Below are 15,833 nucleotides of genomic sequence, written 5' to 3'. Positions count from 1 at the left end.
TCTCTCTCTCTTTCTCTTTCTCTCTGTAAAATAATAAATAAAATCTTTAAAAAAAGGAGAAAAACTTATCATTTATAAAATTTGTGAGGTCAAGTTACCTAACATGCTATATATATATATATATATGTTTTGATGTCATGAGTCTAAGTTGATGAATTAGATAATTTATTGCTATATACATTTAAACATATGAAATAACTATTTAGAAGCAACAACATAAGTACCTGTTCTGTTTCAATTTATTTAAACTAAAAAACAATTCACCCATTTCTCTCACCCTCCACTCAGGTCTCTGGCTACCACCAATGTAGTCTCTATATCTATGTGCTTATTTTCTTTTAATTTATTTATCTTTTTCTAGATCCCACATATAAGAGATCACAGAGTATTTGTCTTTCTCTATCTTAGCATAATGCCCGTGAGGTCCATCCTTAGTGTTATGAATGGCAAGATTTCCTTTTTTATATAGCTCAATAATATTCCATTATATACATATACTATTGTTACTTTATCCATTCATCCATCAGTGGACACTAGATAGTTTCTGTCTCTTGGCTATTGTAAGTAATGCTGCAGTGAATATGAGGTTGCATATATCTTTTCAGGTTAGTGTTTTCTCTTTCTTTGAATAAATAACCATAGTGGAATTGCTGAATCATATGGCACTTCTATGTTTGATTTTTTTAGGAACCCCCAAAATAATTTCTGTAGTGGCTGTGCCAATTACATTCCCATCAACACTGCAGAGTGTTCCCTTTTCTTTACATCCTCACCAATACTTATTATTTCTAGTCTTTTTGGTAACAGCCATTCTAACAGGTGTAAAATAATATCTTATTGTGATTTTGATTTGCATTTCCCTGATGATTAGTGATGTAGAGCATCTTTTCATGCAAAGATATCCTTTGGCTATCTATATGCCTTTGGAAAATGTCTATTCAAATCTGTTCATTTTTTAATTGTATTGTTTGGGGTTGTTTCACTATTGAGTTGTATGATTTTTTTTTAAATATATTTTTGATATTAGCCCCTGATCACTTACATGATTTGCAGATACTATATTTCATTCAGCAAGTTGTCTTTTCATTTTGCTGATGGTTTCCTTTGCTTTGTAGAAGGTCTGTAGTTTGATATAGTCCCACTAGTTTATTTTCCCTTTTATGCTTTTGCTTTTGATCTCAGATTCAAATATCACTGCTAAGACCTCTGTCAAGGAGCTAACTACCTATTTTTCTTTCTAGAGATTTTACGGTTTCAGGTCTTATGTTCAAGTCTTTAATTCATTTGAATTAATTTTTCTGTATGGTGGGAGATAATGGTCCAGTTTTATTCTCTTGCATGTGGCTGTCCAATTTGCCAAAACCATTTACTGAAAAGACTGTCCTTCCTCCATGTATATTCTTTTTTTGTCATAAATTAATTGACCATATATGGGTGAGATTATTTCTGGGTTCTCCATTCTGTTCTATGGACCTATGTATCTATTTTTGTGCCAATACCATACTGTTTTAGTTACTATGGCTTTGTAATGCAGTTTGAAGTCTGGGAGCGTGATGCCTCAAGTTTTGTTCTTTATTAAATTTGCCTTGGCTATTTGAGATCTTTTATAGCTCCACACAAATTTCAGGATTTTTTTGTTCTTTTCTACAAAAAAAAAAAAATGCTATTGGAATTTTGATAGAGATTGCATTGAATTTATATATTGCTTTAGGTAATATGGGCATTTTAACAATATTGAATCCATAAGCATGGAATATCTTTCCATTTGTGTCTTTTTCAATTAATTTCATTAATGTCATATATTTTTCAGTATGCAGGTCTTGTGCCTCCTTGGTTAAATTTATTCCTGGGTATTTTATTCTTATTGATGCAATTGTAAATGGATTTGTTCTTAATTTCCCCTTTTGAGAGTTCATCAGTATATAGAAGTGGAACAGAATTTCGTGTTATGTACTTTGTATCTTGCAACTTGAATTAATTTATTGTAATATTTTTTGATGGAGTCTTTAGCATTTTCTGTAAGTAGTATGTCATCTGCAAATAGTGACAGCTTTTCTTCTTCTCTTCCATTTTGAATGCCTTTTTCTTCTTTTTCTTGCCTAATTCCTGTGACTAGGACCTCCAATACCATAATGAGTAAGGCAACAAGAATATAAACATCCCTGTTTTGTTCTTGCACTTAGAGGAAAAGCTCTCAGCTTTTCATCACTGAGTGTGGTATTACTGTGGGCTTGTCATATATGGTGTGTATTATGTTCAGGTACATTCCCTTATACCTGCTTTGTGGAGAATCTTTATCATAAATGGACATTGAATTTTGTCAAATGCTTTTTCTGCATCTATTCAGATGGCCATGTGATTTTTATCCTTCATTTTGTTCATGTGATGTATCACATTGGCTGATTTGTGGATGTTGAACCATCCTTGCATCCCTGGAATACATCCACTTGATCACAGTGTGTGATTCTTTTAACATGTTGTTGGATTCAGTTCTTTTAACATATTGTTGGATTCAGTTTTAACATATTGTTGGATTCAGTAATATTTTTAGAAGATTTTTGCATCTGTATTCATCAGGGATATTGGCCTGTAATCTTCTTTTGTTATGGTGTCCTTGTATGGTTTGGGTATCAGGGTAACAATGGCCTTGTAAAATGAGTTTGGAAGAGTTCCTTCCTCAACTATCCTCTGGAAGAGTTTGAGAAGGATTGGTATTAACTCTTTTTTGAAGGTTTGGTAGAATTCACCAATAAAATTCTCTGGTCTTGGGCTTTTGATTGCTGGAGGGTTTTTGTTTTGTTTTGTTTTTAAAGATTTTATTTATTTATTCATGACAGACACACACAGAGAGAGAAAAAGAGAGAGAGAGAGAGAGAGAGAGAGAGAGGCAGAGACACAGGTAGAGAGAGAAGCAGGCTCCGTGCAGGGAGCCTGACGTGGGACTCGATCCTGGGTCTCCAGGATCACACCCTGGGCTGAAGGCGGCGCCAAACCGCTGTGCCACCAGGGCTGCCCAGATTATTGGACGTTTTTGATTATGATACAGTCTCCTTACTAGTAATTGATCTGTTCAATTTTTCTACTTCATCAGGATTCAGTCCTGGTAGGTGTATGTTTCTAGGAATGTATCATTTCTTCTAAGTTGTTCAGTTTCTGAGCATATAGTTATTTATGATAGTCTCTTATGATACTTTGTATTTCTGTGGCATCAGTTGTAGCATCTCTTCTTTCATTTCTGATTTTATTTTATTTGAGTCCTTTCTTTTATATCCTTGGTGAGCTTAACTAAAGGTTTGTCGATTTTTTTTTTTTTTTTTTTACTTTTTCAAGAACCAGCTCTTAGTTTCATTGGTCTTTTCTATTATTTGTTTAGTTTTTAAACATTTTTTTCTGTCCTTTATTTCCTTCTTACTAATTTGGCACTTCTTTTGTTCTTTTTTTCCTAGTTCCTTCAGGGTAATTAGGGAACTTAGGTTGTTTTTTTTTGAGACTTTTCTTGTTTTCTGAGGTAGACATTTATTGCTATGAACTCCTGTCTAGAGCTACTATGGCTGTGTTCTATAAATTTTGGTATGTTACATTTCCATTTTCCTTTGTCTCAAAGTATTTTTTAAAATTTATTCTTTGACCCGTTGGTTGTTTGGTAGCATGTTGTTCCAATCTGCACATATTTATGAATTTTTCTGTTTAGGTAATTAATTTCTAGTCTCATATCATTATGGCCCAAAAATGTATTTGATGTTATTTCAAACCTCTTAAACTTATTGAGACTTGTTTTGTGACTTAACATATGATCTGTCTTGGAAAATGTTCCATGTGCACTTGAGAAGAATGTGTATTTTGTTGCTTTGGGACAGGACAAAAGAACTTTTATTGCTTCATCTTAAACAATTGAAATAATTGTATATTGAGCATATAGTTATTTTTGCCTGTTTTTTCTCTTGCCCTGGAATTTGTTTTCCCTGCACGTATCAGATGTTTGCCTCTCTGTAATAGCCTAAAAGTACAAGTCAAAACACTTTTTATGATATTTGTATTGTTTTTTGGTTTCAAATTTTGCAAAACAGGCTGTTTTCCTGGAACTCAAATATGAATATGTAGTTTTCTTTTTCATAAGAATAATAATTTAAGGAAGGGATTACCCTAATTAGCTAACTATATAAGTATATATGTTAAGCTACTAAAATAATAGATATGAGGATATTATTTTATTGACAAACAGCATTTAAGATACTCTGTATCCATAAAAAATTTCAACCTCTTCCTCTTTTTCCAAGCTTTCATTATCTCTTTTCTCAGAGTATCAGCAGTAGTAAACAGAAAAAGTAGGTTATTTTTTTTCCAGAGACCGTTAATATTTACGATAAAAATATAATTCTCATCTTGGTTCTGGATTCAGATCCATTTATAGATCTTTTTTTTTTTATATACTAAAGCTTATCCCAGAGAGCTGCATATAAACAAACTTCTATTAGAAACTTAAAGAATACTGGCATATAACTTTCAAATTTGGTAAAGTCAGTCTTCTACTGAGGAATTGGAGAGAAATATTGGAAGTATGTCCATTTATTTCCGATTCCTTGATACCATGAGATTATATTGTACAAATAAAATACTACATTTCTGCTAAGAAGGAGGATGATCGGGAAAGGGGAAGGAAAGAAGAGGAAGGGAGCAAAGAGAGGAGAGAAAGAAAATTAAAAACTGTTAACACTTCCCATTTGATAAAGTTCATAATAGGCCTAACTAGTTGATCTTTCTTATCCTTTTGTATTGCCTTTTCCATATTATCTTGTTTTTAACTTCTTTTACAGCTGGGTTCATATTTAATTTGTTGACAGGCCTTTCCAAATAGATTGTGAGAAGGTTAACAGAGGCCCAGGGCCTACCAAAATGGTCTGCTGATGATTGTGCTTCACAAAAAAATGTATCAAGTAGAATTTCCATAGTATATAAACGTCTGGGGGAGGGAAGACAAATTCATTCATTCAACAAGTATTTATTAGGATGTGAGAGATGCTGGGAATGGGAGATGTAGCAGGGAGCATGTCAGCAAAGGCCCTTGCCTTCTTGAGCACATATTTCAATGCAAGATGAAATTATGGAATAATAGTATAAAATTTTTTAAAATGAAAAATTACCTTAGAAGCCATTTGGGGAGCTCCTCATGCTTTGCAGATGGATTGAGTATTAACTAACTTTGCAATTTACTAGATTTAATATTGATAGGATATTGGAAATTTTTCCAATAAGAGGAAATATAAAAATTACCCACAAAAGGAATTTCTTTTAGGAAAATAAACATTTCTAATTTATTGTGTGGAGTAAATAGTGACTTTAACTTTAAAACTATTACGATTTTTAAACTATACTGATGCTTTCCCTTCATTAAAACTTCTGCTTATAAACTAAATGCATCAAAACTACAGATAAAAATATTTTTAAATTTATATTTAAAATTTCAATTTGTGAAGAATCTGTTAAAAATTCAATGAACATTTTTGGGGAAACTATGATAGGTGCTGAAGATATACAATTTGTAACATAATTGATTTCTTGACAAAATTATTCTAAAATAATACATGGATAAAAGTGACCCATGACATAATAAAAAGGATACAAACAAGATGCGATTACTTCATAGAAGTGCTGGATGGCAGAGGTCAAATTTGAATCAAGATCTCAAATTTAGATACAATTTTTGCATTACAAAGATGATGAAAACAGTCATTTTCAGGACGAGGAATAACATAAAGAGTAACACTGAGGGGCACCTAGGTGGCTCAGTTGGCTAAGCATCTGCCTTCTGCTTAGGTCATGATCCCAGGGTCCTGGGATGCACCCCCACATCACGCTCCCTGCAGAGTCTGCTTTTCCCTCTCCTCTGTTTACTTGTTCTCTCTCTCTCTCACTCTCTCAAAAATAAATAAATAAAATCTTTTTAAAAAGTAACATTGAAATAGAAAATTCATAGTGCATTTTCAAAGAGTGGAGATTAATCTTACTTAGCTATAACATAAAGTGCAAAAGAGATGATAGGAGCCAAGTGTAGAAAAGTAGATTACGACTTTGGTAGATTTTGTTAGTCATTAAATTTCATGCAAGAGGCAATAGAATGGAAAGCCATATTCATTTTTATTTATGTGTAATTGATTCTAATACCTGATATCAGAGCTAAAAATCATACTATACATAGATATTGCTATTAGGCCAAACCATTTGAGAGTTTGCCTTAGTGTTTCATAGTATTTATGAAATTACTGTACGTGTATGCATGCGTGTGTGTGTGTGTGTGCATGGAAGCTATGGCATTAGAATTCTGAAATGAAGATGATAAATTACTTGGCCAAAAGTCTGACTTACTTGATCAGAAACTGAACCACAGTAATGAGTCCAAGCACTGAAGTGATAACTAGTATTTATAGATTCTTTCTGCCCTAAATAGGTTGATAATGTTGAACACAGTAATTATGAGGAATTGGCTAGAACCAATTGATCTTCAAATAGAGTGTTTTTAAAAATCTCACTAAATTGAATAGTTTGCTAAAAATAATACTAAAAATAGGGGTTGTGACAACAAATCCATTATTAGGACATAACAAATCTTTTAAGTGAAAAATCCTAAAGCCATCCTTGTCCTAAATGGCCAACACCATTCCTTTTAGATGCTAAACAAATGCTGAATAAATCAGAATGTGATTTAGATTCAATGTCCTTTCAAGGAGACATTTAAAGAGTCTGGTCGATAGCAAACATTCTGGAAAAGTGTTCAGTGTTGCCCAACTGGAAAGTCATGGCTAAATGATGAAAGAAGTCCAAAAATCACAAATGGTTGGATCCCACTGCTCCTACTGCCAGGGCTAGCTATAAATCAGTATGTAATATGAGCAGAGTATGTTACAGTTTCAGGAAACAGTGCCCTCATGCTGCCTGAGGCTGTGTGGACATCCCTTTGTAGTCTCATCCACCTTGCCCATCTGTATTGTCCTATGACCCAACCTTTTCTCTACCATGTTCCCTATTCAACTTATCACTCAGCTAGAACCAAGTTGGAAAGACCATATGATATGATAAAGGAATTCATACTAAGATATTTCATATATAAAATCAGCTTGATTTATCTCCAGTGATATTTTTATTTAGACAATCATAAAATCTAAAAGTATTACAAAAGAATTAAATAATAATGTTCTACCAATGATAGACAATTTTTGGGCTCAGTGGTAAGCTACTGCTAGATGGTTATAGTCGGTAGGATTTTTTCCTTCAATTTCTAATTAAAAAACTGAAAAATTAAATATATCTCTGAACTAATTGTTTATATTTTTATTCTAAAACTTTTCCTTTTTTCTTAATCTGTTTTAGCAGGTACCCAAGTTGTGTGGTTCTTTGCCTTGTTGAAGAGGTAAAGTTTTGGTGAGGCAGAAGCCAGACTTGCTTACACAAAAATAACCCTCCACGCCTTCCCCAGAATGGGAATGAAAGCGATGACCCTGGATCCAAGGAACAGCAAAACAAAACAAAAACCTGTTTACCAAGGAGTTCCCCAAGCAGGAGGCAAAACCTCAAAGTGGATGCATAGTATATCCAGAGAGGCTGGATTTTCAGACTTGGAGTTTCCAGGTTTACTACATTTTCTCATGCCCCAAAGGTGGGATGGGATCAGTAGAACCTTCAGAACTGAAGAGTCCACAGCAGCTTGGACAATGGGTATTTCAGCAGTAACCACTGTAAACTGATGGCTCATGGCTAGCAGAGCCTCCTCAATGATTTGACCTTCTATAAGAACCCAGAATCCTGGAGAGAGGAGACCTGAAAACATAATTCAAATTAAAAATTTGTCCTTGGTTCCATAGAATATGAATACAAACTCAAAATTAATTTGACTAGAGAAAAGTTCGAGCATATTGTCTCAATGATCTAAAACTTGCACAATAGTCTGTGGTTTTAACTACATTCCAACATGCCACTAGAGAATATTCATGGAGAGCTCTCTGGCAGTCCATTGTTCCAAGTACCTTTGCTTTTATTTACCACATATTTGAGGTGACCGTACATCCTAGTTGCTCAGGACAGTCCTAGTCCCTGTTGTCCTGTTGTGATTATTAATAATGTATCCTTTTATTCTCAAAGGTGTCAGGGTTTAGATGATAAATTATATGGCTTCCTGACATATAACTTATTCAACCATATCAGTCTCAGTAGGCCAGAGTATGCTGTTCTAACAAATAACACCAAATTTCAGTGGCTTAGCACAATGCAAGTTTATCAGATGACATTTTAGGCAACTGTCCTCCATGGATAGGGTCAGTATTCCAGACATCACCATATTAACATGTGCTTTCCACACTTGTCATAATGGAAAAGAGAGCTCTTGGAGTGTCTTATGCCAGCTAATACATGGTCGAGCCTGGAAGTGACACACATTATTTTTGACCAGAACTCATCGGCCAGAAGTTTTCATAGGGCTCAGTCTATCTGTAAGGGGATGGGTAATTTTCCCATTTCCACAAAGAGAAGGCCAAAATATGAGTATGAAAAGTCTGACTGTTAGATATTCAAACAAAAAAGCCAAGTGCCAAGGGTCCTGTTTATTATTATTATAAAGCTGGAAAATACGCTCTCACATGGACTCCTTTGCCACTACCTTCCTGCTTACTTATAATCTTGGTGATGATGGTTCTCTGAGGGCTGTAGTCCCAGTTCTTAAACACAAGAGAGTTTAAAGTTTTGTTTGTCACTAAACAAGAAAATCAGTAGTAGACAAGAAAATAATATCCAAAATATGAAGATCTTTTGAGTCTGATAACATTAACAAAAAAATAAAGTCATGAAACAAACACTCTATGAATATATTTGTATTGCATAGCTCCCTAATTTAAACAGTAGTCTGGAATAAAAACCATAAGCTAACTCACATACGCACATTAATGGTCTACTAGGATATTTGTTGTGAAAACTATTCATTGTGACTGTTGAGAGAAAGTTTTTGCTTCAGTAGAAAAGTATAGCACACCCTTTTGGATTATCAGATTCTAGTTCTGTTCATTTTCTTTTGAAATTATTTTTATTTTGAAATGATTATAGATTCACATGAAATTATAAAACTAGTACAGAGGGTTCCCATATATCTTTTACCTGGCTTAATATCTTAGATATTTATAATATCAAAACCAGGAACTTGACATTGCACAGTATGCTTGTGTGATTCTTCTGCTTGATCATGTCTGCTGTTGAAGCTCTTTATTGCATTTTTCATTTCATTCACTTTATCCATCCAGAATTTCTGTTGGGTTCTTTTTTTTCTCTCTCTTTGCTGAACTTGTTTTGTTCATGTATTATTTTCATGATTTCATTGTTTATCTGTGTTCTCTTGGAGTGTCTTATGCCAGCAAATAAGTGGTCTCTTGCAGCTCACTGAACATATTTAAAGCAATTATTTTATTTTTTTATTATTTTTTTAAATGTTTTTTATTTATGATAGTCACAGAGAGAGAGAGAAAGAGAGAGAGAGAGAGAGAGGCAGAGACACAGGCAGAGGGAGAAGCAGGCTCCATGCACCAGGAGCCCGACGTGGGATTTGATCCCAGGTCTCCAGGATCGCGCCCTGGGCCAAAGGCAGGCGCCAAACCGCTGCGCCACCCAGGGATCCCTAAAGCAATTATTTTAAATTCTTTGTCAGGAAATTTGTAGATCTCCATTTCTTTGAAGTTGTTTACTAGAAATACATTATTTCTTTGGTGGTCTCATGTTTCTTTGATTTTGTGTGTGTGTTCCTTGTAGCCTTGTGTTGGTGTTTATATTTGAAAGAACAATCACCTGTAGCAGACTTTATGGATTGGCTTTGGTAGGGAAAGACCTTCACCAGCAGTAGGCACAAGATTGCCTGCTGGGTAGGGTACATAGCAGTGACAGGTCCAGCATCAGTCCAGGGATGTGTGGGGATGCCATTTCTGGGGAGTTCAATAGGGGTGCTTGCCCTTGGGGGGCCTGTGATGACACTGATTCTGGTAGTATGTATATGAAACTATTTCTGGGTTTTCTTTTTTTTTTTTTTTTTGGTAAAGATTTTATTTATTTATTCATGAGACACACACACACACACACACACACACAGAGACAGAGACACAGAGACACAGGCAGAGGGAGAAGCAGGCTCCATGCAGGGAGTCCCCCCCCTGACGGGGGACTCAATCCTGGGTCTCCAGGATCATGCCCTGGGCTAAAGGTGGTGCTAAACCGCTGAGCCACCCTGGCTGCCCTGGGTTTTCTATTCTAATTACTTATTGTATATGGAAACACAGTTTTTTAGGGAAGGACACCAAAGCATGTGAGACTGGTTCTGTGGCCTCTTTGGATCTATAAATTAACCATATCACCACAGACATACTAACCAGCAGGAATGCCTTACCCTCATATTTTTAATTCTTAGATCATTCTGTGTATTACTAAGTTTATATGGCTTTTGTGCACATCTAGTTACTGTATCATGAAAAAGATTGAGTAAATTGTGGATTTGGTGGTTTCAGAAATGTATAATCACCCAGAGAAAATAATGGTGTGATTTGGGGATTCCCCACCCCCCCCCCCCCCCCACTCCCACCAAGGGGCAGTGGTGGTTTTTCTGTTCTTTTGGCTATGCATTTGAAAATTTTGACGTTTTAAGGATGCTTGTACATAATGCGTGCATACCACTTTTGTTCTTGGTTTGTAAATTAACTTTTATAAACTTTACCTTTTTTTTTTTTTTTTTTTGGTTGCATTAAATTTATAACTCCAGCGGTGATTTATTGACCTGCGAATTGCTGCAAATGCTTTGTCTAAGCTCTTTGTGGAGAGCCAGGATCCTCGCAGGACTCAGGAGCTCAGGGGGTGGCGGGAGGCCATCGCCTCGGAGGAGGATGGGACAGGATGGGCCGCCTTCTTCTCGCCAGGATTGTGCAGAGAGTGCTGTCTCCACGGTGGCGGTAGCCGGGCACGCTCCAGGAGCAGGCGTCAGCCCTGAGGGCAGGGGAAGCTTTGGAGAATCCAGTCGAGCCATCTGTGCTGGCCACTCAGCCTCAGGAGCAGGCCGGGATTCTGAATGCAAAGGTCTTTGGATGCTGACACTGTCCATTTTGAGATTCAGGAGGGATTTCTGAGCTCCTACGACTCCTGCCTTCTCAGACTCGACATCCAGATGGTGGCTGGTCTTCAAAGCAGGTCAGATTCCAGCCCAGCAGCCCAGACCTCACTTCTGGGCCTCTGCTTGCTGCGCTTCCTTGTGTCCGAGCGGGCGTTGCTGCTGCTCTTCAGCGACGGGACGGTGCAGATCAGCGGCAGGGGCAGGGTCGACAGGGCTCACCTGGTGCTGAGTGGCGGCTGCGAGGAGCTGCAGCTCACGGTCTGGGAAGGCGGCCAGCCCCGCACCTCCTACCCCCGGGGCGCCCTGCAGAGCCCCGGCTGCACCCCACAAGCCCGCCCGCACCTTGTCCACGCTCTTCACATGCTGCAGAGCATCTAGTGCCCCCTGCAAGGTGACCGGGTCCCCGGCCCCAGTCCCGCTTCTGCTGTCTCCCCAGAGGGGTGTCCCTGGGGGCAGCCTAGGAGCTGGGGGTCCTTGCCTGTTCAACCCCCACTTTTCTTTGGCTTTGCTCCTTTTTCATTAAAAAGAAGCTGACTCTGTAAAAAAAAAAAAAAAAAAAAAGTTCAATAGGGGTGCTTGCCCTTGGGGGGCCTGTGATGACACTGATTCTGGTAGTATGTATATGAAACTATTTCTGGGTTTTCTTTTTTTTTTTTTTGGTAAAGATTTTATTTATTTATTCATGAGACACACACACACACACACACACACACACAGAGAGACAGAGACACAGAGACACAGGCAGAGGGAGAAGCAGGCTCCATGCAGGGAGTCCCCCCCCTGACGGGGGACTCAATCCTGGGTCTCCAGGAACATGCCCTGGGCTAAAGGTGGTGCTAAACCGCTGAGCCACCCGGGCTGCCCTGGGTTTTCTATTCTATTCTATTGATTTATGAGTTTATCCCTCTGCCAATGCCACATAGTCTTTATAGTTCTAGTTATATAATAAGTTCTGAAAACATAATGATTATAACTACTTTGTTTTTCAGAAATTCTTTTAGCTGTTCTAATCCTTTTGCCTTTTCACATAAATATTAAAACAATCGTGTCCACATCTACAAGAACACAATTCTGGGATTTTGGTAGGAATTATGTTAGATCTATATCTCAACATTTAGAGAAAATTCAATACTGTGTTGAGTTTTTCCATTCATGGAGCAGACTGTCTCTCAGTGGTGTTTTTTGGTTTTCAGTATACAAATCCTGTGTATATTTTGTTAAATATACAATTAAGTATTTATTTCACTTTTTTGAGCAAATGTAAATAGTATTGAATTTTAAATTTTGGTTTTCACATACTCGTTGCTGGTATATAAAATACAATTGGTATTTGTATGTTATCCTTCTATCTTGTGACCTTGCTGAACACACTGATTGATTAATTGTAGAACTTTTGTGTTTGTATGAGTGGATTTCATGGGATTCCTATGTAGCCTAGCATACCATCCCAAATAGGGACAGAATATTTCTTCCCTTCCAAGTTGTATGCCTTTATTTCCTTTCTTGTCTTCTTGTGCTGCCTAAACTTCCAGTACTAAGTTGATTATAAGTGGCTAGAGTACATATGCTTCCTTTTTCCTCATCTTAGGGGGAAAGGATTTAAGCTTTCATCATTAAGCATAATGGTATCTGTAGGTTTTTTTGTAGATGTTCTTCATCAAATTGAAGATGTCCCCCCTCTATTCTACTTTCCTGAGAGTTTTTGGTATGAATGGGTGTTGAATTTGTCAAAGGCCTTTTCTGATTCTGTTGATATAATTATGTTATTTTTCTTCTTTAGTCTTTTAATAGTGTAGATTACATTAATCAATTTTCATATATTGAATCAGCATTGTATCTTGGGAAAACACAACTTAGTTGTGGTGTATAAGCCTTTTTACATATTGCTTAATTCTATTAGCTAATATTTTGTTAAGAATTTTTTGCATCTATATTCATGGGAGATATTGTCTATAGTTTTCTTTTTTTTGCTCTTTTGTCTTCTTTTGAAATCATAATACTGACTTCATTGAATGGGTTAGAATGGGTTTCTTCTTTTAACTTCTGGAAGAGATGGAGCTTTTTGTTAAACCAAAGTTTAGTAGAGTTTTTTGGTGAAAGTGAGCCTAGGGATGTCTTTCTCAAGATGTTTTTAGTTAAAAATTCAGTTAACCTCGTATCATTTTGATGAATGCAGGATATGTTGTGATATCCCATGTTTCATTCCTGATACTTGTAATTTGTACCTTCTCTCTTTTGTTTGTTTTTTGGTCTTCCTAGAGACCTGTCAGTTTCATTAATCTTTACCCCGAAACACTCATGTTTCATGAATTTTCTCTGTGTTTTTTGCCTTCAATTTTGTCGATTTCTGTTCTTATCCTTATCTTGTCCTTCAGATTTTCTTTTTAATCTATGGGTATTTGGAGGTATATTATTTAATTTCTAAATCTGGGGATTTTTTTCTGTTATTTTTTGTAGTTGATTTCTGGTTTGATTCTATTATACTCAAAGAACATACTTTCTATGATTTCTTTTAAACTTGTATAATCTGTCCTGGGGCCAGATTCCTGTCAATCTGTGGGCCTGTGAAACTAGAAAACAAGAAATATAGCAGTGGGACAGGTATAGGATACCAGTTATTGACATTCCCATTCCAAATAGGAGAAAATGGAAGGTGAAAAGGACTGACTGGTTGGGTGCAATTTAGAAATCCAACTGGGCAAACTCCATTAGGTTTTAGGGACTGAGAATAATCATCTGTGCTCACCAATCCACCCTCTGATTTCTCAGCTTTGCCTTCTGGGCTCCTGGCTCCACCCCTGGAGTTACCTTTCTTTTTTCATAAAAGTTGGCAGTTATCTGCAATTGAGTAGTTTCATCAGCCTCTCTCCTGTCTGAAGGACTGTGGGAATCTGACAGCCTGGGCAGCTTGTCTTCATTTCAGTTCAGTGTTTTTGCCAGGATCCTTATGGATCTCCCATGTATATCTCAGCTTCACTCCATTAAGCAAGAGGCTCCTCCACAAATCATTCCTAGATAATCCTACATCTATTCCTGGTTTTTGCTTAGATGTCTGAGGAGATCCATGAATTAAATGCCTGCTCTTCAAAGAGTCTCCTGCGTGGCTGAATTCTCCAAACATTCTATCCTTCTGAGGCACTACCAAAAGCTATCCAGCCACTCTTTTGGATTTCTCTCAGAGGATGCTATCCTGACAATGAATCTCTTAATTTTAGCCTCTTAGGCAGTCTGGATAGGATGAAGATTTCCTAAATTATCAAGCCCTAATTCCTTTTTGCTTAACACTTCTTACTTCAATTTATCTCGTTCCTCTCACATTTTACCTACCAGCAGCAAGAAGGAACCAGGCTTCACTTTCATTGCTCTGATTGAAAATCTCAGCTATAGGGGTGCCTGGGTGGCTCAGTTCATTGAGCATCTGCCTTTGGCTCGGGTCATGATCCTAGGGTCTTGGGATGAGCCCCTCAGCAGGCAGCCTGCTTCTCCCTTCTCATTCCCCCTGCTTGTACTTGTGCTCACTATCTCTCTCTCCCTGTCAAAAAAAAAAAAAAAAAAAAATCTCAGCTAAATATTAACAAATTCTCTCTCCTTTGACTAAACTTTGGTCAGATTCCTCTGAGTCCTGTTTTGACTAGGCCTTGCCCTTGAGCTCTGTCCTTGGCCTATTTAGTTCAATTTTGGCAAGAATCTTGCAGGGTCAGTTTAGCGAAAATTCCTATCCTTGGTATCTACTCCAATTCCTATCCCTAACCTTTGTTAACCTGTCTTCAGCAAAAATCTTGTCAAGTTGATTTAGCCAGAATTCCCCTATCCCTGATATTTCCCAGTAATAATCTTCTGTCCACTGCCCTCCCCCCCCCAACCCTACTCCTTGGCTGTAAATCCTTGTAACAGCTCAATCTTTGACCACCCCCTCTCATTTTTAGTGACAGCCTTACTGTCTTTAACAAGTGTCATGAAATTTATTTTTCCTTAACAGTGTTTAAGCCCATCACTTGTAAGTTCTGCTTTCCACTTAAAAATAGGAAACAATTCAGCTAAGCTATTCCCACTATAAGACAGAGGATTGCTTTTCCTCCAATTCCCAGTAACATTTTCTTCATTTCCTTCTAGGCCCTCATGTCTTTCTTTCTATTAACAGTCTGCTGATGATCACTTAAGCATTCTCTAAAACAGTGTCATTTCTTCTCAACCTTGCCCTTCACTTCATTCTGAGTCCTCACTAGTAGAGCCATTAACACCTGTATTTCAACTAACAGTCTCTTCAAGACAATCTAAACTTTTTCTATCACTCTTCTTAAAATTCTTTTAGCCGTGGGGCACCTGGTTGGCTCGGCCAGTTGGACATCAGACTCTTGATCTCAGAGTCTTGAGTTCAAGCTCCACATTGGGCTCAATGCTGGTGTGGAGACTACTTTTAAAAAAATCCTTCTAGCCTCTACACTTTATCCAATTCTAAAGCAATTTCCACATTTTTAGGTATTATTTTACAGTAGCACCCCACCCTCAGTACCAAAATCTATATCCATTTCCTATTGATGCTATAAACAAATAGTGGCTTAAAAAAACACAAATTTGGGGATCCCTGGGTGGCGCAGTGGTTCGGCGCCTGCCTTTGTCCCAGGGCGTGATCCTGGAGACCCGGGATCGAGTCCCACATCAGGCTCCCGGTGCATGGAGCCTGCTTCTCCCTCTGCCTGTGTCTGCC

General features: G+C 37.3%; 1 protein-coding gene across 4 annotated transcripts in view; it reads left to right on the top strand.

Annotated features, from left to right (window-relative positions):
- Positions 1–15,833, top strand: part of LOC121498771 (inactive serine/threonine-protein kinase PLK5-like) — a 121,589-nt gene that overhangs the window by 4,986 nt on the left and 100,770 nt on the right. The window contains exon 2 of one of the 4 annotated variants that reach the window (XR_005989890.1): positions 7,369–9,532. The exons of 1 other annotated variant lie outside the window; for it this stretch is intronic. Coding sequence is in view for 1 of the 3 variants with exons in the window: in XM_041768909.1 (XP_041624843.1) it covers positions 11,084–11,503 (420 nt within the window). In the remaining 2 variants the exon portion in view is untranslated. Of the gene's footprint in view, positions 1–7,365; positions 9,533–10,780; positions 11,845–15,833 lie in introns of those variants that run through there. 2 more of the 4 variants (XR_005989889.1, XM_041768909.1) reach the window with 2 other exon arrangements.

The sequence above is a fragment of the Vulpes lagopus genome, chromosome 9 (genome assembly GCF_018345385.1).
Source record: "Vulpes lagopus strain Blue_001 chromosome 9, ASM1834538v1, whole genome shotgun sequence".
Taxonomy (NCBI): domain Eukaryota; kingdom Metazoa; phylum Chordata; class Mammalia; order Carnivora; family Canidae; genus Vulpes; species Vulpes lagopus.
This window is presented reverse-complemented; position numbering and strand designations above follow the sequence as displayed.